This window comes from Nannobrachium achirus, assembly GCF_963921795.1.
Source record: "Nannobrachium achirus genome assembly, chromosome: 9".
Lineage (NCBI taxonomy): Eukaryota > Metazoa > Chordata > Actinopteri > Myctophiformes > Myctophidae > Nannobrachium > Nannobrachium achirus.
In genome coordinates this window covers 7,306,232-7,333,711 of record NC_137818.1, presented here as the reverse complement: position 1 = coordinate 7,333,711, position 27,480 = coordinate 7,306,232, and the positions used below count along the sequence as shown (strand labels likewise).

The 27,480-nt window shown below is 43.6% G+C and overlaps 1 protein-coding gene across 1 annotated transcript in view; it reads right to left on the bottom strand.

The window, feature by feature from the left end:
* The window catches only part of LOC308291241 (metabotropic glutamate receptor 4-like), a gene marked incomplete at both ends in the record, with an annotated part of 134,254 nt that overhangs the window by 83,607 nt on the left and 23,167 nt on the right, over positions 1-27,480 (bottom strand). Inside the window, one exon of the mRNA XM_080733214.1 lies at positions 4,963-5,098. Coding sequence (XP_080589340.1) covers positions 4,963-5,098 — 136 coding nt within the window. The remainder of the gene's footprint in view (positions 1-4,962; positions 5,099-27,480) is intronic.

Sequence of the window (27,480 nt, the reverse complement as noted above, 5' to 3'; positions counted from 1 at the left end):
CATATTCCTGTACTTTTACTGAAACACTCCAACAGAATACTTCCTCAGGATACTTCATGGCCCTCGGTTGGAATGCAGAGTTCCACTAATTGGAGGAAGGAGGTCAAAGCCTGGTCTTCGATAAAGCCAGACATGGATTCATTCCATTTATATTTATATTGTTCAGCAGAAAGAGGAAAGGTGAATGATTGTGAATAGTCGGGGGATATCTTAAAAAAAAACCTGGAATAAAGTCCTTACCAAAAACTTTCTTCACCAATGTGTTTATAAAGGTGTCTAGTAGCACACACTCACAAAGACTGAAATTCAGTTTCGCTAGGAGAATCCATTACAGCTGCTGAAAGTTGGGATCCCATTAACTTAACTATACAGGAAAAAACACACCAAAATAAATATGCTTTTAAGTAGCATGTGAGGGGTCAAACTAGGGTTTTTCATGATTCTGAATCCATTGCAAGCATTTGTTTTGTACAAAAAACATTCCTTGTAGTAAAGGTGGCTCCCACAAAACTGTGAAAAGTGATGACTCATCACTAAACCGTTATGTGGGGCCGCTTTTAGCCCAAGGAATGTTTTTCGTGCAAAACAAATGTTTGTAATGGATTCAGAATCATGAAAAAACCCTAGTTTGACCCCTCACATGCTACTTAAAGCAGATTTATTTTTGTGTGTTCTTTTAGTTAAGTTAATGGGACCCCAACTTTCAGAAGCTGTCAAGGACTCTCCTAGGGAAACTGAATTTCAGTCTTTGTGAGATGTGTTACTAGACACCTTTACAAACACATTGGTGAAGAGATTTTTTTTGGTAAGGAATTTATTCCAGGATTTAGCACTATTTCTGAAGATATCCCCCTGACTAGAAGGTAAATCATTCAACATTTTATTTTATACTAGAGGCAAAAAAAGGGAAGACTGTCAAGGCTACAGTAAGTGCTACAGCATACGGGCTGAGGTGAGTCTGTAGAGGTGAGTCTGTAGAGGTGAGTCTGTAGAGGTGAGTCTGTAGAGGTGAGTCTTCCGATTGCAGCAGAAACATTGGGAGTCAGGGACGTGCAGAGAATGTTAGAGAGGCAGGGGCTGAAATTTCTAAAAGGGCCTTTTGGTGAAAATATAAAAAATAGCAGACCTCCAAGCTCCAAGCTCTCTGCGACGCGTTGTGAGCTTGGAGGTCGGCTATTTTCGGTGCTTGATACCACACTGAACCAAGCGTAATCAAGTGAATACTGGATGGTGGCGTAACGGCATGGATTTCTACACAGGGAGAGGGGAATTATTTCATTACAAGATGCTGCATTCAAGCTCAGGAGAGTTTGGACGAGGCAATTCTCTTGAACGCTGCCTTCAGGTATGGCATGGAAAGAGGGGGCATTTGCATTTCTTTTACCAAAGTAAAAACTGTATTCATGGTCTGGAGAGGGCACTTTTCACAGATAGGGCAAAAGGGCAGGGGCTCAAGCCCCCTTTGATGTCTATGTGTGCACGTGCCTGTTGGGAGTGAAACTGTGGTTCTGACTAAGTTCATTCCACAGGTTACAAAAAAGAAATGAAAAAAGAAAGTAAAACATACAATTTTTAATTCTGGAGATACGAGGTTTCTGCCCGACAGCAACGTTATTCAAAAAGAACCTAGAAGACACTGGATCAACTCAGAAGAACTGGAGACTTTTATTTTTATTTTCATTTCAGGTGTAAAAATAGAACTTCTCTCCTTCTCTCTATGTGAAGAGTACAAGATGGTCAGGTTATGAAGGGTTAAACAGGTCATGACCTGACCATCACGTTCTCTTCACATCAAAGCCTTGGTCACAACGCGCCACAGCGCCTAAAAACGTATGATATTTAGTCAACTAAAATTAGACTAAAACTTTTCAGGTGACTAAATTATGACTAAACTTAAATGACATTTTATTCAAAAGACTATGACTAAAACTAAATCAAAATGTGCTGTCAAAAACAACATTGCTTGAAATAAACACGTTTAAAAAAAGAATTGATGTCTGTCTGTCTGTCTGTCTGTCTGTCTGTCTGTCTGTCTGTCTGTCTGTCTGTCTGTCTGTCTGTCTGTCTGTCTGTCTGTCTGTCTGTCTGTCTGAATGAATGAATGGATGGGCCTGAACCTGCTTTGAGCACTGCATGACTTCTACCATGCATCCGCACGCCTCCTCACTGGCACCAAAAAGCGGGACCACATCTTCCCTGGCCTGGTCTCCCTTCATTGGCTCCCCGTCAAATTGAGAATTGATTTTAAAATCCTTTTAACTGCTTTTAAATCAATAAATGGGCTGGCCCCTAACTTCCTACCTGGCTGAATTGGTTGAACGCTACAACCCAGTTAGAGCTCTACGGTCAGCTGACCTTTTGTTACTGACCCCTACTGCTACCGCCCGACTCATAATTAGGGGCAACCACGCATTTGCCGTGACCTCCCCTAGGCTCTGGAATGACCTTCCCCTTTGTGTCAGGTCTGCCCAGTCCATTGAGGCTTTTAAGTCCCTCCTTAAGACTCACTTTTTTAATTTGGCTTTAATTTGGTTCTGTGCTTGTTCATTTGTCCGTTTTCGGTTGTATTGTTTCTTTTTGCAGATTTCTTTTCTGTTGTACAGCACTTTGGTTGACACTGTCGTTTTTAAATGTGCTATATAAATACATTTTTAATTGATTGATTGATCACACTGTTGCAATGTTAAAATGCATCTTCATTCAATTGTGACTGCCCCTATTGATAAAGCCACCATCATAGACTCAATGATAAAGCCACCATCATTGATACAGTGATAAAGCCACCATCATTGATACAGTGATAAAGACACCATCATTGATACAGTGATAAAGCCACCATCATTGATACAGTGATAAAGCCACTATCATAGGCTCATTGATACAGCCACTATCATAGATTCAATGATAAAGCCACTATCATAGATTCAATGATAAAGCCACCTTCATATATTCAATGATAAAGCCACTATCATAGCCTGATTTCAGACTCTGCGCTGAGCTTGAGTCTGACATTGTCCCATTGACAAGAGATTTCAAAGGGGAGGGGATTGGAAATTTGAAATTCCCAATCACAAGAGATCTGGTGGGAGGGGTTGTGTTTGATTTGTGTGTACACAAAAACATTCCCCCCTCCCCCTCCCCTCTATGACAGGCATCAAACAGGTCGTTGTCTTTGATGCTAACGAGGTGTGCAAAACCCCCTTTGAAGTTCAAAGGGAGCAATTAAGAGCTTTGGCTGAGCTCCCCCCTCCCTCCACTGTTTCTGTTGATTTTCAAAAGTTAGACCCTCCCCCTCCTCCGAGGCTCCGACTCTCATTGGCTTGGTTCTGCCTAAACCAGAGAAACTTTAGCGTCATATGACAACACCAGACCAAGAGAACCAGTCCGCTCAGAGAGTGGGCGGGTCTATGGGCTGGAGCCAGGCAACCACTGTCATGGATTCAACAATGAAGCCACCATCATAGACTCAGTGATAAAGTCACTATCATGGATTCAACAATGAAGCCACCATCATAGACTCAGTGATAAAGTCACTATCATGGATTCAACAATGAAGCCATCATCATAGACTCAGTGATAAAGTCACTATCATGGATTCAACAATGAAGCCACCATCATAGATTCAGTGATAAAGTCACTATCATGGATTCAACAATGAAGCCACCATCATAGACTCAGTGGTCCAGCAGCGAACATGGATGCAGTCGGGTGAGAAGCGGTGCTCGTTGTGTCTCAGGGGCGTCAATTGGGTATGGCAGGGGTATGCAGCTGCCATACCCTGGGGGGAAAAATAAAAGTTACTTTTAAATATAAATCCATGAATGTCTCTTTGTGCATCTGTGATGGTTATTATGTTGTTAAATTACAGTAAAATAACTACAAATGCAAAATGTAATAAAATGGTCACTTTAACAAGGTATTATAATTATATTCTCCACACTTTTATTCTCCCCATCTTGACAGAATGGTAAATTCCCAGGTTCTGCAGGTCAGACACGTTTACTAACATGCCGAATTTAGCTGCACTTAAACAACCGTTCCAGGCTGCCATATCCAGACCAAGAAACCGTAGAAACCTGTGTAAATAACTGACAAAACTCGTTTTTTTTCCCCCCAGACATTGTGAAAATAGCAGTTCTACATGCTCACAACGCCTCGCAGCTGTGAGCATGTAGATCTGCTATTTTCACAATAGAACCGTGTTATACTAAATGTAATGCCTATTTTCCACGAGGACTCCCATCTATGCCATATAGTCCATGGGCCATACGAGTTGTCGGTATCAAAAAGGTGGCAAAGGTTACCATGTATTTTTGAAAAGCTCTATATCTGTAGATTATATTTTGGTATGATAACCCTTTCTTAGACACAGCTAAATTGGTGTTATCAGCCGCTAGAGTTGGTGTCCCATTAACTTTACATTACAGGGAAAAAAAGCAAAAAATGTATCTGCTTTAAGTAGCATAAGAGGGGTCAAACTAGGGGGTTTTCATGATGCTGAATCCATTGCAAGCATCTGTTTTGCACGAAAAACATTCCTGGGGCTAAAACAGCACCCACAAAAGACTGAAAAGTGATGACTCATCACTTTTCATCACTAAACCATAGTCTTGTGGGACAGTTTTTAGCCCAAGGAATGTTTTTTGTGCAAAACAGATGCTTGCAATGGATTCGGCATCATGAAAACCCCCTAGTTTGACCCCTCATATGCTACTTAAAGCAGATTCATTTTTTGCTTTTTCTCCCTGTAATGTAAAGTTAATGGGACAACAAATCTAGCGGCTGATAACACCAATTTAGCTGTGTCTAAGAAAGGGTTATCATACCAAAATATAATCTACTGATATAGAGCTTTTATAAAATGCATGGTAACCTTTGCCACCTTTTTGATACCGACAACTCGTATGGCCCATGGACTAATACCCTAGCTTTTGCTGAACTGACGCCACTGTTGTGTCTCACCTGATGTCGTCCTCGTTGGCGAAGATGATGACCACCCTGGCGTTGGGGTTCTCGCTCAGACGGCGGATGATCTTATCGAACTCTCCGGGCCGCGGCTCCCGCGGGATCTTCACCGACTGGGAGATGCACAGACCTCCTGTTAAAACAGACAGTGCGCACCTGTTAAGACAGATCTGACAGACCTCCAGTTAATTAAAGAGATAGTGCACACCTGTTAGACAGATCTGACAGACCTCCTGTTAACTCATTTCCTGCTATCCCTGTCGAAACCGGAGATTTCCCGCCGTACCGCTCTGCCATGACCGTAGATCCCGGAAATTTAATTAGCTGTAATCATTATGAAACAATTCAAAGTATGATCGTTGTTTATAGCCGACTCGGACTCTTTAGGCCCGCCTCCTAACTGTATCCGACGGTGGTTCTTGTTTGGACCGGATCTAGGTTTCCGTGTCCGGTCTAAGGCCCAATCATAGCTCCGCTCCTATAGGTTTCCATTGTAAACAAGGAAGCTGCCTGCACGGCCATAACATGGTCTTTTTTCACACAGATTATTATTTGGAAGTTTGATTCTTTTACCCGCCTGGCATATGATCTGCGCACATATCGTCTGCTATGTGCGCGACGTGCCCTCGCAAGGACCATAGCAACAGCTCAGCCTTTTACATGAGTTTTTCTGTAAACAGTGGCAGATACAGCCTGACAACGGATATTTCTTTTTCCAATGGGATTGTTTTTTTTCGAAAGCTGTGGTCCGGTCTACAACGCTGGTACATGTTACATGCACAGATCGTGCGTGATGCGCGCACGTGCCCACGTTAAAAGGTAAGGACAATTTGGCAGTTGCTTAGTTCAGCTATGTTTAAAATGGCAGCAAAAAAAGTTAAAGAGACAGTACACACACGTTAGACAAATCTCACAGACCTCATGTGTGAAATGCTGCTATTTATCCCATTAATCCATGGGTCTTCAACAGGGGGTCCGGGACCCCTAGGGGGTCCTCAGAGTTACTACAGGGGGTCCTCCAAATCTTTGAGTGATACGTTTTTTTTTGTTTTTTTCAAATGTTATGTATATTATACAATTATATATCCATATCCATATGTCCATATTCCATGAACTTTAGCCAAAAATAGCAGACAACGCCGCTGAGAGGCGTTGTGAGCTTGTTAATCGGCTATTTTTGAGCGTTGGTGTTGGGGGAAAAAGAACGTGCAGAGTGAAAGGTCAAGTTTTGACGGTTCAAGTGGTTAAAGGGGAACTTGATGACATCACACATTGTACTTTACAATACAAACCCCAAAATCAATCCTCCAGTTCTAGGCAACACAGAAGGGAGGGAACTTTTTTTTCCCCACACAACTCCTCTAAGGTATATTAATGACATATTTCAATATTGAAAATGGGTGGTCATCCCCTTTAAATATCTGAAAACACAAATTGACATGAATCCAAAATACACTGATGATTGTACTGTCAAACGATTAAACTATATGGAAGCTACAGTATGAAAAGGTTGTGGGGGTCCCTGCTTCATCTCTCTCTAAACTAAGGGGTCCCTGGCCTGAAAACGTTGAAGACCCCTGCATTAATCCATTGATTGCCATGATTCCGAGCCCTGCGTTCAGCTCGTCGGCACATACACAGACAGTATTTTGCCATGCCTCCCCCTCCCCCTATCTGTAAATGTTTTGTGACAGGGACCCCCAGAAGAGAAGACTTGTTGTAAAATGTTAAATGTTGCATTTATACAGCGCTTTATTCCACAGTGCGATTGTGCAATGCATTCACGCACGCACACACCGATGCCGGTGTAAATCATGCAAGGCACCAACCTGCTCACCGGGAGTAACTCGAGGTTCTTGCTCAAGGACCCTTCAACACTAACTCTGGGGCAGCACGGGATCGAACTGGGAACCTTGCAGTTCTCCATCCAGCCGCTCTACCGGCCACTCTACCCCTGGCCCACTGCTTCCCCAAGAATGTATTTTTTTTCTTACAGAATAACATGGCAAAGTCAAGAAAGACTAAAAAAAAAGCAATATTTTATTTCTTTAAACCCACCAAAGAAAAAGAAGCAGCGGCTTGAGGAAAAAAATCTAATTTAATCTTGTGTAGTTTTTATGATGTCTGGAAACAAGATGAAATGTTTGAAGGTTCTATATTTCACAGCTGGAGGGTATTAAAAAAAAAAAAAAAAAAACTTCATGGTCCACAAGGGTCCACTTTACACCCACCCAGAACCATCCATCAGCTTTATGCCTCTGCCAATGACAACCTGGGGCTCTGGTTCCGTTTGGGAGTTCATTTCATTTTATAATTGAAAAAAAGAAAAAAGGCGTGAAATTACGATTCTTCGGTGGAACGGTTGCTCATTTTCCTCACGTACAAAATCTCATTATTATTTTATTCATTTCCTTCCGAAAATCATCTCATTTTGTGAGGAGAATACAATAGTTTTTTGTCTAAAATCATCCTTATTGAAAAAGATCACGTTCTTCACACCCCAGTAGTAGAATCCTTCGTATGTCAACTAAGCCATTTTATTAGTATTTTATTAGGCCACAAGACCGTCAATGTCAGTGGTTCTGAAACGTTTTGTCTCAGGTCAGCCCTGTAAATATAACTGTTTTAACCCAAGGCACCCCTGACTCATAGTTAACACAAACGACTCTCCTCAGCTGCTACTCACCAGCCTCAGTGAAGTAAAAACCTGGCCATAACCTGGTCTTAACTCTCCTACTGCCAGATTATTTATTTATTTATTGGGTCTGGTGCCATCAAAAAGCGGCTTACCTTTGCGACGTTATAGTAGATAGACAGACATTTATTTTTTTATTTTTATTTTTATTTTTTGATTGTGCAATAGTGCACTTTGGTCTGCCAGGCAGCAGAGGGCGGCGTCATGCGAGAATGAATGTGAATTTGCCTGTTATGTGTTGCCGTACATTCAGACCAGTCACTGGCCACAGAGCCTTACAGCCAGAGGAAATCAACAAGGAAGTGAATTGGTCTCCGTTGATGTTAACGCATAATGGATTTTTTACACCATCACCGCGGAAAATGTGTTTACAGTACACGGCGGCACGACCCCTCGTCAGCTTCAACAAGGTAAACGAACGAACGAACGAACGCGAACGAGCGCCGTATTGGCGCGGAGGTCTCTTGAGAATTGGGGCGAACAGGAACGTCCAAAGCAGTAGGAGAGTTAACCTAAATCATAGCAAAACAGAAATCATTTGCTTTGGTCATAAATAATACTGCCCTATCCACCAACATAGGCTGCTCCCCAAACTCAAACATCTGGCCCTCAATTAAGAAAGAACCTTAGCGTTATACCCTTTTTATAACCTTAGCGTTATACCCTTGATAGTAACTTCTCCCTCAATAAACACAAAAAAAAGCTATTTCTTTCAGCTACGACTCCTAGGCAAAGTTAAAGCTTACCTTCCCCCTAAACAACTGGAAATGGCCATCCACGAGTCAACTGGCTATACATAGGCACTGAGCAGTCTGCACTCAGGCGGCTGCCCGCAAAAAAGCGATAACACATGACTCCGGTCTTAGCTGCTCTCCACTGGCTCCCTGTCTATTTTAGAATATTTCAAGGTCCTTTTATTTGTTTTTAAATCCTTACATGGGCTGGCCCCGCCCTATATCGCAGATCTTGCTTGTGGTCCCTACTCAGTGGGCAGGGCCCCCCACTCTCTGGAACTGCCTTCCTCTGGATATTCCAAGGGCCCAGTCTATAGGTGTTTTTATAAAATCTCTTCTAAAGACACTTCTATTTTCTCTAGCTTTTAATGTTGCTTAAATATCTGTCTGTTACCATGTTTTATTGCGACCGTCAGGTCGCAGTTACTCTCTCAGTCTGTCTGTCAGTCTGTCCGTCACGTCACAATTTTCCCCTACTCATATCTTCGCCACCGTTGCCCCTCATTTCTCGCATGGCCCTCTTCTAGTGCCACCATGAGGCCGATTTTTACAAAACACATTTTTGGACACTGCTCCTACAGATTTTGCCCTAAAATCACGCAAAGCGGTACACAGTATATCTAAAGTCATGTCATCAACATGGATCTGTCCCATTTCCCATATTCCCTCCTGATTGCCTACCATTGCCTTCTAAAGTTTGTGTATGCGACCTGACTGTCGCTTATCTCCCGATTAGGAAGTCTTACTGGTAATGTTTTTAAGTTCTTTTTGCTGTCCAGTGAATGTTATACAGTACAGGCTTGTTTTTCATTGATGCCTTCCATGTACAGCACTTTGAGCAATGTCTATTGATGTAAATGTTCTATATAAATAAAGTTTGATTGGATTTGATTTGATTTGAATGACATTGTTACTTTATAGCACGTTACAATGTCATATTACGCTACGCAAATATATAAATCTCTCCCCCTAAGATACAGTCTGTATCACGAAGAAGATTTGAGAGAATATTAGTTTCCATAATTAGGACAGATTGAAAATACATTTCATACTTGACATTTTAGCAGCCGTTCCTGCCGTTATCATCCCATTCCTTGGGGGTGCATTTTAGACACTTGAACCCCCGGATCCCTATTCTGGGGGGGAACATTCACCAACAATAGCTCTATTCCTATTCACGGCCCCGCCCACTCAGCAAATTTCTCAGCAACTTCCTGGTGCTGACGTCAGCTTTGAAGGGTAAATTAATACAGAAATAGCTGGACTTAAAGCCAACAAATCATTATTTTGAACGGTAAAGTAAATTATAACGCTTTGTGCCTTTTACTATCTTGTGTTCTTGATCATGCTAGCCGTATTTTATACTGTACTATTCGGAAATTGCATTAAATTTGCGATTTCTGTGTTAACTCTATAGGCTTATAGCAGGGTTTTACCCTTCAAAACGTGACTTCAGCACCAGGAAGTTGCTGAGTGGGAGGGCCGTGAATAGGGCTAATAGCCGATCTAAAAGGTCACAACATGGTTGTGACGAGTTGTGAGCTTGTAGATCGTCTATTTTTGACGAGTTCTTGTAAATTAAGTAATGCAGATGTGTATCAATAATTTAACTCTTGAGAGCGTAAAATGAAACCAAATAAACCCGTCCACACTCAAGAGTTACAGATCTATAAGGGTCCATTTTGTTACCAAGTCTCCATCGTTCAGCTGGGGGACCACCTGGAACCCCCTCAAGGACCACTGGTGACTACTAAATAAATTGCAGTCCTTTTCTGTATAATTTAAGATTAAAGATTCATTTTAGATTGGCGCTATTAGATCTCAATCCACAAAATCCATAGACATGTTGTCATGACTGCAATACACATGCACGCATGCACACATGTACGCGCGCGCGCACACACACACACACACACACACACACACACACACACACACACACACACACACACACACACACACACACACACACACACACACACACACTTCATTATTGGTGAATATTTAAATAGAAAATAGGAAAAAAGAGCTGCCTTCACAGAAGCATTGATTGAACGGTCCGATAGGTTGGTTTAGTTTAGAGACAGAAGGTTCATTGATGTCGAGGCTGATTGCTTCTCAGAGCCTATAATGAAAGTGGAAGTTTAAATGTAATCAATAGCATGTTATTTAACTGGGAGCTCCAATAGCATTGATCCAACACGTCTCATGTGGGATGTTGAGCATCAGTGGACACGCTAAACATTTCCCTGTGGAAGGGCTTTAAATAGGTCCTAATGAGGACCCCTTAGCTGAGAGAGATGAAGCAGGGACCCTTAGCTGAGAGAGAGAGAGAGAGATGAAGCAGGGACCCTTAGCTGAGAGAGAGAGAGAGAGATGAAGCAGGGACCCTTAGCTGAGAGAGAGAGAGATGAAGCAGGGACCCCTTAGCTGCAGAGAGATGAAGCAGGGACCCTTAGCTGAGAGAGAGAGAGAGAGAGAGAGATGAAGCAGGGACTCATTAGCTGAGAGAGAGAGAGAGAGATGAAGCAGGGACCCTTCAGAGAGAGAGAGAGAGAGAGATGAAGCAGGGACCCTTAGCTGCAGAGAGATGAAGCAGGGACCCCTTAGAGAGAGAGAGAGATGAAGCAGGGACCCCTTAGAGAGAGAGAGGGATGAAGCAGGGACCCCTCAGAGAGAGAGAGAGAGAGAGAGAGAGAGAGAGAGAGAGAGAGAGAGAGAGAGAGAGAGATGAAGCAGGGACCCTTAGCTGCAGAGAGATGAAGCAGTGACCCCTTAGAGAGAGAGAGGGATGAAGCAGGGACCCCTTAGAGAGAGAGAGGGATGAAGCAGGGACCCCTCAGAGAGAGAGAGAGAGAGAGAGAGAGATGAAGCAGGGACCCCTTAGCTGAGAGAGATGAAGCAGGGACCCTTAGCTGAGAGAGATGAAGCAGGGACCCTTAGCTGAGAGAGATGAAGCAGGGAACCTTAGCTGAGAGAGAGAGAGATGAAGCAGGGACCCCTTAGCTGAGAGAGAGAGATAAAGCAGGACCCCTTAGAGAGAGAGAGAGAGAGAGATGAAGCATGGACCCTTAGAGAGAGAGAGAGAGAGAGAGAGAGAGAGAGAGAGAGAGAGAGAGAGATGAAGCATGGACCCTTAGAGAGAGAGAGAGAGAGAGATGAAGCAGGGACCCTTAGCTGAGAGAGAGATATGAAGCAGGGACCCCTTAGAGAGAGTGAGGGATGAAGCAGGGACCCCTAGAGAGAGAGAGAGGGATGAAGCAGGGACCCCTTAGCTGAGAGAGAGATGAAGGGATGAACTCTATGGGCTGGAGCCTATACTTATACTACTTTTTTGTTTAAATCCCCAACGCCACAAATTTCACTACAATAGTTTTTGTCACCGAGCCAAAATGCCACTGGGAGAGCATAATTATGCATGGTTGCGTGGGCGCACGCACGCACACTAGTATGCACACGCACGCACGCACGCACACTAGTATGCACGCACGCACGCACGCACGCACGCACGCACGCACGCACACACACACACACACACACACACACACACACACACACACACACACACACACACACACACACACACACACACACACACACACACACACACACACACACACACACACACACTCACACTCACACTCTCACACACACACACACACACACACACACACACACACACACACACACACACACACACACTCTCTCTCACACACACACACAGGTCCAGTAATAACATCAGAACTATATAGAGTCACAATCCGGATGATTAAAACTAGGCCCGACTCCAAAGACTGTGAAATCACAGCCATAACTCACACCAGTGACTGTACAGCAGCACAGTCCCCACTGCCATGTTACCTTAGGTGACTCTACAGTGTGTGTGCGTGTGCGTGCACGTGCGCGCGCGCGCGCGTGTGTGTGTAAATATTTATAGCTACTTAAGCTTTTCACAAAACTCCAGGACATTTAGATGTAGAGCAGTGGTTTTGAACAGTGGTTCTCAAAAAAAGAGCAGATATATACACAGCACGTTGTGTCCGGGTGGCTCAGTGGGTAGAGAACTCGCCTTAAGGACCACAAGGTCATGGGTTCGATCCCGGCCACCGCCAACTCAGCGTATGAGTGCATGAGGAGTGGGCAGGCCGCTTCTTATCACCTGACGGGGGAGTTTCCCCTATTGGACGTGGTGCGTGGGAGTAACACGTTATTCCAACCAGTTCCTCTCCCCTCCATCAGGCCAACCCTTGCCTGACTGCTAGCGTCCGACTCACACCACACTACGTGAGGAAGAGAGTCTGAAATTGAGGGCAGACATTCTATTTCGGCGGGGGGGGGGGGGCTGAAGCCTATTGACGTCACACACACACACACACACACATACACACACACACACGACGGCGACGTGGCGTGACATTGCAAAAATACGTTATTTCTCATAACATATTATATGTCTGCATGTTTACGTTAGTGAAAAATGGTATTAAAACGTGATGAAACGGCACTATTGCATCGTTTATTAAAATAATACGAGTCGAGTCTGACTGCCATGACAGTTTTCACGGACCAATCAGAGTCCACTAGACTCTCACGTGGGCAGAGGACACCAATCAGAGTCCACGAGCGAGTCTCGCGTGAGCTCAAGAGCTCTGTTTGGAGGGGGCTGGGACCGGAGCAGCCTACCACGTGCCCCAAGCATACAACCCTGATTGGCCCATTCAAAGCGCCCGCTCTTCAGGCGCGCAGGAAATAAAATAAAATATGTGCAGCTTCAGTCCACACTACACACCACCCACCAGCAGGGGGTGGTGATGTGCGGACTGAAGTGTCAGGCTAGGCCAACCCCACCTCACCCTTGTCAGAATAGCCGATGAAAACGGCATGAACCTACAGACACCGGAAGTGGCGGAAGTACTGCGGTTAACAGAAGTTACGTCATGCGTTGCAGTCCGTTTATATAAAGATTTTAGCTCTTAACTCGCTCTTAACACCCAAGGAGCCAAACTCGTTCAATAACGAGTTAAGGCCACTAGGGGTCACCATGCCAAAAGGAGTTGTCTCGTCCCTGAACGAGAAAACGAAGGGTTAACTGTGCGTGCTGCTGCCTGCCCTCTGAATGACCTGAGTCCATACGTCACCCCGTAGCAGAGAGAGAGAGAGAGAGAGAGAGAGAGAGAGAGAGAGAGAGAGAGAGAGAGAAAATGGCATGAGCTGGTTGCATTGATTTCCATTCTACTCTGAAACATAAAAAGGGCTTTATCTCTGAATGAGGAGAAAAGAACGCCAGGGAAGCAGAGATCTGATTGTTTTCACGGCGACACTCTAACGCGATGGTCGGCCCTGTTTGGATTTTAGTTTCGCGAGCGTTTGTAAACAAAGGGATTATCTTCCTCAATCGTCAGGGGACACCCACGTGCACACGCACTAAGCTTCCGAGGCTCTTCAAAATAAAGCGTGAGTGAACGGCGGCAGCAGCAACAGCTAGAAATGTTATAAACCTGAGCAGCCCATGTGTTAATAGGTGTCCTTTGTCAGAATCCATGTTTTTGTTTGGATATTGTTTATTACGAGCGCAACCGATGGGTCAGGAGAAGTAGAACAGTTTCTTTCGCCAGCGGGGAATATGAAAAAACAATAACATCCGGTGAAATTCTCCCGGAAGTAGCGCTGTTTCATGCCGTTTCAGCCTATGGTCTTGACCAGGCTTTTCTCTTGGCAGATGAGTAAGCCTGGCTACGCGAGGCTAACCCCACCTATAGGGTGTGGGCACTGATGACACGGAGGAGAGAACACTCCCCGAGCGCCCACAGCGTCCCCCCCTGGCGGGAATCGAACCCAGGACCTTCTAGCTGTGAGCGCTACCGACTGCGCCACCGTGCCCCCGCCTGGGTCAGATATTACGTTTTGAGGAAATAAACAGCCTCAGAGTCATTATTTACCTTGTTTATTATAAAGAGCATCCGCTGATAAATAAATGCCAACATAAATACGTTGTCTTGTTCTCAAGCCAGGCCTAAAATGTCAGACAGAGCCCACCGGAGGAGAGTTGTTTCATAGCTGTATCAAAAGGTCAGAGAGTCAATAAAGGACAATCATGGTTTTTTATCAGTCAAACACCCTGTGAATCCTTGAATTCATGGTTAGTAATACTGTACCTCTGGTGTGTTTTTTCTTCTCTTAACACCCAAACGGATCATAAATATCAGATCTACAATGTTCAGAGAGCGCCGCATGGTGACGCCTTAGGAGCTTATAGATCTGTTGTTTTTGTCAATTCGTGGGAAGAAAGCCGGTAAAATACCCGATCTACCATGCATTGTGAGCTTCAAAATCAGCGATGTTTGACTATTGATATGTGAAACTATTTAAGTGAGTGTCTTTGGGTGATATCATGTAGATATTGAAGCTATAAAAAGTAAGGGTACTAACAAGAGCTCACGATTAAATAATAACTACACGTTGGAACAGTTATTGGTAGGCTATGTTCTCTTTTCTTATACATCTCCTGAAAAGTAGTGATTTTGGATGTGCAAGGTTTTCAGGCCAACCACGAGTGTGGGGGGGGGGGGGGGGGGGGGGGGGCTATACTCATGCATGACTCATAGGGGTGTAACGATACAGTAACTGCATCGAAATTTCGTTTTTAACGTAGAAAATCGAAGTATATCGAAATGAAAACAGCTAAAATCGAATCGTATCGCTTGAATTTGTATCGTATCGAATCGGCAGTGCAAATAATCGATTGTATCGATACCTACTTGTGCATTGCATTTAGCATTTTTAAGAAGAAAAAATGAAAAGGAGGGGTTTAACCCTCTATAGAGCCCACTGTTGTAATATTACAACGTTTGTATTTTATCCAAAAAAAGGTTTAAATCCTTTTATTTTAGCTCCCCCTACCACCTAAACATCACCATTGGATTCTATTGTTTAGTATTACAATGCCATTGGCCACAATATTTGCATATAAATACCCCCCACAGGGGCTGACATTCACACCCGCCACACACGCTGACATTCCAGAGTTTTGACGAACAACATCTCACTTTTTCATGGAAGCTATTCCTCACAAAAACATAAGTAAAATGCCTGTACTATTTGGGTGATCATTAGAATGTCTAGAACATGTATTATTGTGAAAAATATCCCCCATATGTAAATTAGAGCATGATTTATGATTTATGATTTATGGCTATAAAACCTTACATTTTCCTCTGATTAGGACTCCTACAAGACCATCAGATTTTTTTCAATTTTCTTTGGCAAGTAGAAATTAATTTGGGCCTTACAGGGTTAATTACTTTTCCTTTCCATATAACTGGTCTATCGATAAATGTGTGTAATCTCTGGGTTCATGTCAAGGTGCGGGTTTGTCAAAATATACAATGTCCATGTATTTGGCTGATAATCACTGTGTTTACTTATTTATATCCATAATAATACATGTTTCTCTTTAAAAAACTGCACTGTCCACACCTTTCACACAGATTTAATTTCTTTGCTAAATAGTTACTATATCGATTTTAAATCATTGAATCGATTATCCAATCATACCGTATCGCCATGAATGAACCAATATCGTCCATGTATCGTATCGTCAACCATGTATCATGATATGTATCGAATCGCTATTAAAATGTATCGTTACACCCCTAATGAGTAATGACTCACTTTCTTCTCTCTCTCTCTCTCTCTCTCTCTCTCCCTCTCTCTCCCTCTCCCTCCACATCCTCCCACCTCATGATCATCCTCTCTTCATTCCATTTCTTTTTTTTTCACTGCTCCCCCCCTCCCCCAACCACCCGACCCTCGCTTCAATCTGACACCCCCCCCCCCCCCCCCACCTTCCCCCGTCCCCGAGCGTCTCAACAAGAATTTCAATTTGCGACGCCAACAGCGTCTCAGGGGAGAGGTGTAGGAAGTAGGAACGCTCGTGGGACACAGAGCGCACGTCAGCGGCACATGTGTTTGGAATGTGTGTCAGAGCTGGTGTCTCGTTAGAACACTGCACCCTGTGGCGTCAGTTCAGAAAAAAGCTAAGGTATGGCAACAACATGACTGGTGTCTTGCACGCGCGCAAAGGCAAAGACACCAGTCATGTTGCCATACCTTAGTAATAGGCAGGATACACTTATTTTAAGAAGTTTTTCCTCCATTTCTACGGTTTCTGGGCTGGATATGGCAGCCTGGAACGGTTGTTCAAGTGCAGCTAAAATTGGCATGTTGGTAAAAGTGCCACAATGAACACTTTGCAAGCCACGGGGAGCCACTTAATATTAAAACCGGAATATACCGTACATCATCTGTACTAAAATTAGCCGGAAAAAACAAACCGTCTTTTTCCGTACTAGGTCATTAAAAATGAAATAAGTGATAATGATCGGGGAAAAAAAACGATCGCTAGCCTTTCTCTGTCTCACCACCGGTCTAACCAATAGCATGATTCTTCTCTGCGCATGCACCAGAAGTGCTTTTGATCGCTTCGGGGGCAGATTCGCCTTCTAGCCATTGACTTACAGTGTGGACGTTAGCGCTAGCATAGCCGTTGTCCTAGCGGCTAGGCTAATGAAAATTCTTCCGTGGATTCTTATTATGGAGATGATCACATGCGCCCACATTGATGCACACGGATCGCGCACGCGAAACGCACGGGGAGAAGACGACTCGGCCAAAATCCCCACTATATGCCAATGCAGATCGTGCTACTTCTGGTGAGTTTTAACCGGGGGGATTGACGGAGGAGAAAAAAAGAATGCAGCCATCCTAGAAGACACGCGTTGTTGTTGATGTTTGTAATCATAATAATCTCAGATCATAATACAATGATAGAAATTTCCGGCTAGTCCACAACAAGCCATTCTGGGCCGGCTGGGGAAGTGTTAACAATAATGCATTGCACCTGTGCAGCTGACCTGCGGAACCTGGGAATATACCATTTTGTGAAGATGTAGAGAATACAAGTGTGGATAATATAATTATAATACCTTGTTAAAGTGACCATTTTGTTAAATTTTGCACTTCATTTTAGCCACTTTAGCCATTTTTGATGGGTAAGGTAAGGCAGGTCGTCTTGACGTGTGACCAGTTCTGACCACCTGCTTGTTATTGAGACAACGATCCAATGATCACGCACACATGCTGATGTACGCATTACGTCCATATGTACGTGAATAAAAAACACCAAAATAAAAGCAATGCAGCTTTAGTCCATGCATGAGGTAACATTAGAAAATGTGTTTATTTTAGAATTTGCCATTAACCCTACACAGGCCAGTCAGAGTGAACCAAAGGGCCGCACAATGCCCAGGTCTGGTCTAGAGAGTGAATCCATCTTCCTGTCTCCCAGCATGCATCACTGCAGTGGGATTCACACACCTGGGAAACTGAGACTTTATTTCAACATGGTGCCCCCCCCCCCCCCCCCCCCCCACACACACACACACAGTCCAAAGAGCAGCGACGGCTCCAGAAAATTGTGACTGGGGGGTCTGTGGGGGGGCTGGCTTTTTTAGAGTGGGGGCTAACCCCCCGGCTCCACCGGGCGCGTCGAGCGACAACGCTCGGAACGCTCCTGTTTTAATTAACGAACGGTGCTCCACTGGCGACATTGCGGAACAAACTGTCCATAGACGGGTTTCTGGTCCACGTTACACTGATAAAACTAGATGCGTGCGCAGGGTCCGGTACCAAAATTAGCCAATGAAACCAGGTTTAACCAGCGCTCCCCAAAACAACAGGTTTGGGGATTGGACGGAATTGATTACATGATACAGTCAGCTGTGCATTTAGTCTCAATGTTTGTAAACAAGATACCCGTCGTATATGATTTACATAGAAGTCAGTCAGTTGTCTTTCACATATTAATATTCGGGCTTTCAAATTATTACTATTTTTTATCAGATTAATCACAGCTTAAAAATGAACTAATCATGATTAATCGCAAATCAAAATATGTCCAAAATATGCCATTTCTTTCCTTAGCCTATATTGTTGTAGGAATGGAAAGATATAGGTGGAATAAGGCATACATTTATCATACAGTATGCATGTATTATTATTATTATTATTATCATTATTATAATTAGGCTTGATATGCAGGATGAAAAATAAAGTTGCCCATTTGAGGACAACAGGAAATTACAAGTCATTTTTGCCGAAAATAGCCGATCTACAAGCTCACAAGGCCTTTCAGCACGAGAAGTTGTGAGCTTGTAGATCGGCTATTTTTGGCAAGTGGTTAATATAAAAAAGGAGGAAAAAAGGTTTATATCACACAAAGATTTGGAGGACCCCCTGTAGTAATTCTGAGGACCCCCTGTTGAAAACCCCTGACCTAGGCTACAGAGAAACCATTCTCAGTTGACACACATGCACAGACAAAATACAAAAGTTAAAATGTCTTGCCATAAAAGACAGTGCCTTAGTTGCTCATCTACAGTATGTCAAATAAGGGTCATTCTCAACGAGCCTCGTTAACCCAACACAGCTGGCTGGCAATCTAGTATTGCATTCACCGTGATCACTTAAATTCTCCTGATTCTAATCCAAGCAAGTTGGAGAAAAAATTTGTGGATTTTACTTTGAGATGACAACAGCTACAAAGGTAGAAGTACCTATATTCTGATCTATGATGAATTATTCCAGTGGCACTGTATCCAAGACGTTTAAAAAAAACTTTTTTAAACGTCTTTTGAGATGCCAGCTCTGTCTCTTCTCCTCGGTGCAGTGTGTGTGTGTGTGTGTGTGTGTGTGTGTGTGTGTGTGTCTGTGTGTAACGGGAGGGGGGAGAATTAAGTGGCTGTGTTGCAGACCACGTCTTCTACCGAGAGAATGCACTTCTGATCAGTGAACAGGGCTGTTAATAGCAAATAATTATCTTTATAGAAAATACATTTTATTGTATGATTTTACATAGAAGCAAGTCCATTTTCTTTCACATATTTATTATCTTTTATTTATTTATTCTGTAAATATTTTTCATTACAATTGGGTCTGTGGGGAGGGGGGGCTGAGCAGGGGCTAAGCCTCCACCAGAGGGGGCTAGAGCGCCCCCTAGCCCCCCCCTGGCGCCATTGCCAAAGAGCCAGGCTCCATCAATCACTGTGTTCTCTGAATGCACACACACGTGCACGCGTGCCGACACACACACACACACACACACACACACACACACACACACACACACACACACACACACACACACACACACACACACACACACACACACACACACACACACACACACACACACACACACACACACACAGCCTCGGTCCCCTGGCTGTTCCCACGACAGATGCTGAGTTCCCTCACATCTACAGTAACAGCCAGCTGCACAGCTCAATGTGCACACGCACACAGACGTGCGCGTGCGCTCACACACTTACACACACACACACACACCCTCTCCTCTGGGAGCGGTGCCAGCTGATCATCAACACAGAACTGAGACTCTGGATTCTGGACACCCAGGGGTGTGTGTGTGTGTGTGTGTGTGTGTGTGTGTGTGTGTGTGTGTGTGTGTGTGTGTGTGTGTGTGTGTGTGTGTGTGTGTGTGTGTGTGTGTGTGTGTGTGTGTGTGTGAGAGAGAGAGTGAGAGAGAGAGAGAATGTGTGTGCGTGTCAAGTGTTCGGCTTCCAATCATCATCAAGATGTTGACAACCAATCATCAAGCCGGCTGACATGTACTTATTTGTTATCATCACACACGTTTGTTTTCATGAATGAAAAATGTCTTTTATTATTTATTTTCACAACTAACAGTGCTAGCTCACATCGCGTCGCAGATGCAACGGTTGTGAGCTTGTAGATCACTCTTGGCTGCTGCACACCTTCTGCGCAATGCACGATGGGACGCTGTAAAGTTGTGGATAGCAGTGCAACCATCCCAAGAACCACTGAAGAACCTAGTTGCTTTAATCGCTTCACTTAGTCCCCAAAACCAAAACCAAACACCCCAAAACATGTCCGTGTCCCCGGATGACATCAACACTGATTGGCTGTCAGGACGCGAAGGGTGGAGTGGATTTTCTGTGAAGATACGGCCACGGCGGCGCGTTCAGATCGTTCACGCCGCGCCCGGTCGCGCGCCGCCTCGTCTTCGCATTGACTCTGTATGTAATCGCGACGCTCTAACTATCCAGGTTTAAATAATCTGTTACAAGTAGAAGTCCAGAATTCAAAATTTACTTGAGTAAGAGTACGAAAGTAGTGGCATCAAAATGTACTTAAGAACACAACTACTGCCTCTTAATCTGAAGGTTTGCTTGGTGCCTCTGTGCCACGCCGTTTCCTCCATAGGCCGCCGCTATTATTTTGAAGGGCTGGAAGGGGGTTGTTTTTGTTTTTTTGGATTATCACTTGACGGCAACGATTACGTCATCTAGTCACATGACAGTGTGGGTCCAGAAGGGAAACATGGCTGCGCCCATCCCGAGTCTAGAGTGTGCAGAGTGGAGACCCCTCTTTGTATACAAATGTCTTTTATGAGTTATTGAAGTGTCTTTATGGGCCTCTCAATGGATTTACTATGGAGGAGCTTCACTTCGCGTGCACGCCCGACGTGCGTTGTAAACAAATCGCGGACATTACCGATGCGGGCGGGACCGGAGCGACGTACAGTAAGTAATAATATCTTTACTGTATATACAGTAAGATTGACAGTCCTCACCGTCAACTGCGCCATGGTATTAACCCTTTCAATGACGGTGAGCGTCGTCAACAGCAGCAGAACAGTTAAAGTACTAAAAGTAAAAGTACAAAATGTTTGAAAATAGTCGATCTACAAGCTCACAACGCGTTGTGTCTCTTGTGAGCTTGTAAATCGGCTATTTTCAAATGCCCTTGGTACAAAATAGGGCTAAAGTCGTTAATGTATGTTTTATAATGTTATAATTTATACCTGCAAAGTAACTCGTAACTAAATTCTTCAAATAAATGTAGTGGGTGAAAGTACAATATTTGGATCCGAGTTGTAGTGAGTAGAAGTAAAAGTACTGGAAATTGGAAATACTACAAGTAAAAATACCTCAATACTGTACTTAAGAAGAGTATACTTAAGCAAATCTACTTAGTTACCACTGTCCTAAGGAACCACGGAATGCTGCTATGCTTGCTTATTGTAAGTCGCTAAGAGCGTCTGCTAAATGCCTAAATTATAAATTGTAAATTATAAGATGACCCTATATGATTATCAATAGAAAAGTAAAGAAAAGTAGAGGGAGTGTCTAATGTATGTCAAACCATGACAAATGATTATGCTAACGTGTAAATGAATATCCTCATATGTAAATTAATTTCTAATATGTAAATGATTATCTAATATGTAGATTAATATCTTAATATGCGTGGCAGTGCTGTGATGAAAACCACTTAACGATCGCATTTCCCCCAGGGAAACGACACGTTAATTAACCGCTGATTAATTAAGCGGTTGTGTATTTATATCAATCTCACCTTGTGATGATGTCAACGACTTAACGAGCCTGGGGGCTCATAATATGACATGTCACACACAAAGACACACACAATACACAATACACACACAAAAAAACAATACACAACAGATTGATGTGTGTTGTAATCTAGCCTCATTTGAACAGTGGAAAAAGTGAAAAATATATAAATATATATAAAGGTGTAAAGTGTATTTGCACTGACGCCAGTCATGACAAATCCACTGGGAAATGAATTCCATCTTACCCTTTTATTGCGACCGTAGGTCGCAGATTAGTATGTGAACGGTCACAGCTTGTCCATATGTATCTCTGTCTGTCTGTCTGTCACGCCTGACACTGTGGTTCAATGGGTTTGTCGCTCTGACATCACGCTCTAGCTTCACTGTGATGTCACACTAACAGAATCCATTTTATGCCCATATATGGAGGTCCCTGATGTCATCAATAATAAGCCCTTATCTAACAGGACTTCATATGGGAATGCCCATATATGGAGTCCACGTCGGCCACATACCACACTAACAGAATCCATGTATGGCCAAGACAGATGGCCAAGACAGCCCATATCTGCGTGGCTGGTTCTACAGACAGGGATCTCCATGTATGGGCATGTATGGGTCAGATGTCATAGACGTCATCGGACTTTCACATAACGAATAACTGAGTAAGCATGTTTGGGCTCTCACAGCACATCTCCATATACAGTACATGGATCTACCTATATGGGTACCAGCGGTCTCCATATATGGGTCCAATATTCATCACTGGCCAGATGGCCAAGAATTGGCGCAACCTCGCCCTATGTCGCCCTCTCTGTCTGTCTGTCCCCCCGCACTGACAAGTAAGACAGGGGTCTTCAACGTTTTCAGTCCAAGGACCCCTTAATTGAGAGAGAGATGAAGCAGGGACCCCCACAACCTTTTCATAGATACATAGATAGTTTCATCGTTTGACAGCACACTCATTGGTGTATTTTGGATTCATGTCAATTTGTGTTTTCAGATATTTAACCATGTGAAATGTCAATACTTGACCTTTCACTCTGTACTTAGTCTGCTCTTTTTCCCCAATACACCAAAGCTCTTAGCCAAAAATAGAAGATCTACAAGCTCACAAGTCACAACGCCTCGCGTTGCGAGGCGTTGTAGATCTTCTGTTTTTGGCTAAATGTCTCAGAATGTGGACACTAGGGTTCAAGTGGTTAATACAGTATAAAAAAATATATCACTCAAAGATTTGGAGGACCCCCTGTAGTAACTCTGAGGACCCCCTAGGGGTCCCGGACCCCCTGTTGAAGACCCCTGAAGTAAGAGGATAAATCCTGCTTCTTACATAAGCGTCTCCACAGATATGATTCTAATGCTTCTCTAAATTAAATCATAATCTATATAATCTGTGAATAAATCTCTGGCTGCTGACATGGAGTTGCTTTTCTAGGAATAGAAGCGTGACTGAATATGGATTTAAGTTTGCAAGCCGCGGTTCATGTTTACTCTATTATGGGATGTGTTTATCGATCAGCTTATCATTATCAATGAAAAGATAATTGAATGATCTCTCTCTCTCTCTCTCTCTCTCTCGAACCCCCCCCCCCCCCCCCCCCCCCCCATAGGGATACAATAGTAGTACAATAGCAATACATTGACATATTAGCTTGAATCAGCAGTATGTGAGCCTATGCCAGACTCTGATCAAAAGGTGGAGGAGGCAGCGAAGCAGCAGCGGATGGAAGACTAGCAAAAAGCCGTATTTAAGTAATTGATCAAAAATAAGTCGTTTTCTCCCCTTTGATGGGATAGTCATAGTTCACCATTAAAACAACTTGAATATATGATATGATAGATAATGATAATATGATATAGTACTTTATTGTCAGTTCACACTGAAATTTGTCTTGCGACATAGCAGCCATGTAAAACATATATACCGTACAAACATTTGACACAAGGGAACAAAAACAAGACAGGTTTAAGGATAATACAGACAAGAGCAATGTCCACCGCTAAGCCTACCTATGGCCAAACTCCTGATTAAGCCTTAAAGTCGACTGATGGACAAAGGACCTTTTTAGTCTGACCTTATTGTATTCTGCAACACCGTATCTCCTTCCTGAAGGCAGCAACCTATATTCTCTATGCAACACAAGCCGACTATTAGAGGTAATATAATAATATTTCTTGCCAACCTTAGAATGCTGTTATCATACGTAGTCGTATATAGCCTCTGAAGTGGTTGTCCAATCTTTGAACAAATGTTCAGTTGTTGCAGCAGTTGTGACTTTAGGGCTGCGGACAAGCATCCATACCAGGTGGTACTACAGCACTGAAGAACACTCATAATAACAGAAGTGAAAAACATGAGAAGAATCTGTCTACTAAAAATGATCTTAAAGATAGATTATTTGCTTTGTTTTCTTACACACAGATTCAATCTGATCTTTCCATGACAAAAGATGGTCTATTACTACTCCGAGGTATGTATACGATATTCATAGATATTTTTTGTTGCATTCCTAAGCCAATGATTGGATGACCAGCAGTGGTTCCCTATGGAGACACAAAAGGCGCTTTTCGACCGGGCAAAGAACCGGTTCAGGTTCTTTTTCCCGCCTATGGGATGAATCAGAGGTGAGCTTTTCCACCGAGAAACCGAGTCGGTTTCCGAACCGTAAAAGTTGGTTCGGAACGGGAACCACAAAATCCTTGGTTCCTCTGGTTCAATCTGGCACTGTCGTATCCATATAACCCACAATGACCGCACAGCAAGACAATGTCTCCTCTGGCAGAAAACTCTCTCCTGTATCCTGTCAGGTTTTTTTTTTTTTTACATTCCCCTGCCCTCCAACCACATACACCTGCTTACATTATTTATAGAGTGAGACCCGCACGCACGCACGCACGCACGCACGCACGCACGCACGCACGCACGCACGCACACGCACACGCACACACACACACACACACAGCAATGCAAGGCAAGGAAGGCAGCAGGTAGAAAAGCTGAGCACCAGGGGCGTCACAATGGGGGGGGGAGGGGGGGGGGGGGGGGGGGGGGGGGGAGTGGGACTGAGTTACAAGGGCCCAAGGTGGAGGGGCCCTAGTAAAGCCCTTTGCACACAGGCGCGTTTATCCGCACGGATAAAACGGACAATTTCATTTTTTTTAAAGAAAACAATGATTCTCTACGACCTCATGCACACCGGATCCGAATTAGCCGTGCGACGAGTGGCTGCGTCCGTGCTTTTTTGTCTCGATCGAACCCAGTTCGATTCGTGCGTCTTGTCACATGCGGTAAAAAACTCATCACTCCTTTTATGACTCCTTTTGGGCTCCGCAGCGCCGATTCCGCACAGCATTGCACACCAAATCCAATGTGTTTTATTCATGCAGCAAACGAAAAAAAATGCAACTGTCCTGTGTGCAAAGGGCTTAACTATTGAAAAATAGCAGCGAGCTTGTAGATCTGCTATTTTTAAAAAGTCGTGAAAATGTGTGCAAATCTTTGAATATATGTATTTTTGTTTTTCCATTTTTTAAAGGGACAGACAAAAAAAACATATACAGGACAATACTATGCCGCATACAGATGTATTTTTTTAAGCAAACATTTGTAACTCAAATTTTGCTTCTGGGGGGGAGCAACATTTTTTGAGATGGGGGTCCGTGGCCAAATACATATCATCTTGGGGGTCCTTCACATGAAAAAGTTTGAGCACCACTGACATGGAAACATTGGTTTCTTGCACACATTTTCAACATTTTTCAAAAATAGCAGATCTACAAGCTCGCAGTATATCTGCTATTTTTCAATAGTTAACATTCATGGGGGGCCCACAGTGAATGCTTGTACCCGGGGCCCAGGATTTGGTGTGACACCCCTGTTGAGCGTCCTGGGGGGAAAAAAAAGGAGTGCCAGTGAACATGAAAGGCCCCATCACGCATCACGGCGACACGGACGTTTTCTGAGTGCGTTCATATTTTATTCTTTATTATTCGGCGAACAAAGAATCATAATAGGACTTAAACGCTCAGGTCAGGGAGGCCACCGTCATGAATGATAAATCATAATTCATAATTCATCTCATGGTTGAACTCTAACCAGCCATGGTTAAGAGCTGTCCTGTCTGCCTTTCAGCTGCGTGTCAATATTATCCTCAGGCCTTGAGTTTTATTTAAAAAAAATTATTCACCCTCTTTTTCAGTGTTGATTGAGACCGTCAGGTCGCAGTTACTATCAAAACCTCCACCGGCTGTCAGTCAGTCTGTCTATCAGTCAGTCTGTCTGTCAGTCAGTCAGTCTTTCTGTCAGTCACACGTCACACTTTTGCCCTGCTCATATCTCCGCCACCGTTGCCCCGATCCATGCTAAACTTTGCACACACACTCCTTGGCTGCCAAACCACAACACAACGCATCGCAGTGCGACAAGTTGTGAGCTTATTGATCTGCTATTTTCAGCAACCCAAAATGAAATGACTTGTCTTTTAGTTCTACTGGTGTAAAGTAACTATAGTATTACTCAAGTGCTGTACTTAAATACAATACTCCACTATACTGTATCTCAGAGATACATATTCTACTTTTACTCATCTATAATTATTTGAAGACTATAGTTACTAGTTACTTTATAGATTTTGAGTAATATTACAAAACATACATTAACCACTTCAGCCCTATATACATTTCGCCCATTTGAAAATAGCCGTTCTACAAGCTCACAATAGGGCCTTTTCCACCGGTTCTGGTTCTTTCTCCCGCCAATGGGATGAACCAGAGGTGAGCTTTTCCACCGAGAACCGGAGTTGGTTCTGAACCGTAAAAGTTGGTTCCGAACGGGAAGCACAAAATCCTTGGTTCCTCTGGTTCAATCTGGTTCAATCTGGTGGAAACGCAAGCCGGTTCGCAAGAACGAACCAAGGTTCCAAGAAAGTTGAACCGGAACTGGTTCTGGAACCGGTTCTTTGCCGGTGGAAAAGGCCCTGATGTGTCGCAACGCGACATTGTGAGCTTGTAGATCGTAGATTTTTTTTATGTTACAATCTGCATTATAAGTAGGCTACTTTCTACTTTTGGAGCTTTAAGCACATTTTGCTATAGCAATACAATCAGATATTCCAGGAATAACTGCAGCTCTGAGGGGAACGTTCCACCCCAGCCGTTAAAGCGAGACATTTCACTTCACAATGCACAGCAGCACCATAAATAAATCATTCAAGCCTGAGAAAAGGAAAATGTCATGCCGTCATTTTATGGAAGCATTTGATCAAATAATTCATGATTTCTCCGGCTCCCTATTGTCATGATGCTCTTATTTATTCAGAGCCTTTGTTGTAGCTGTACACAGGGGCGTCACAAGGGGGGGAAAAGTGGGACTGAGTTACTGGGGCCCAAGGTGGAGGGGCCTTAAAATACTTTAGCTATTGAAAAATAGCAGATATACAAGCTCACAGCGTGGCACCGAGTGCCGCGCTGTGAGCATGTAGATCTGCTATTTTTCAAAAGTTGTGAAAATGTGTGCGAATCTTTGAATATATGTGTCTTTTATTTAAGGAAACATTTTTAACTCCAATTTTTCTAACTGGGAGGGTCCCTGGAACTAGATATTTTGAGAAGGGGGTCTGTGGCCAAAT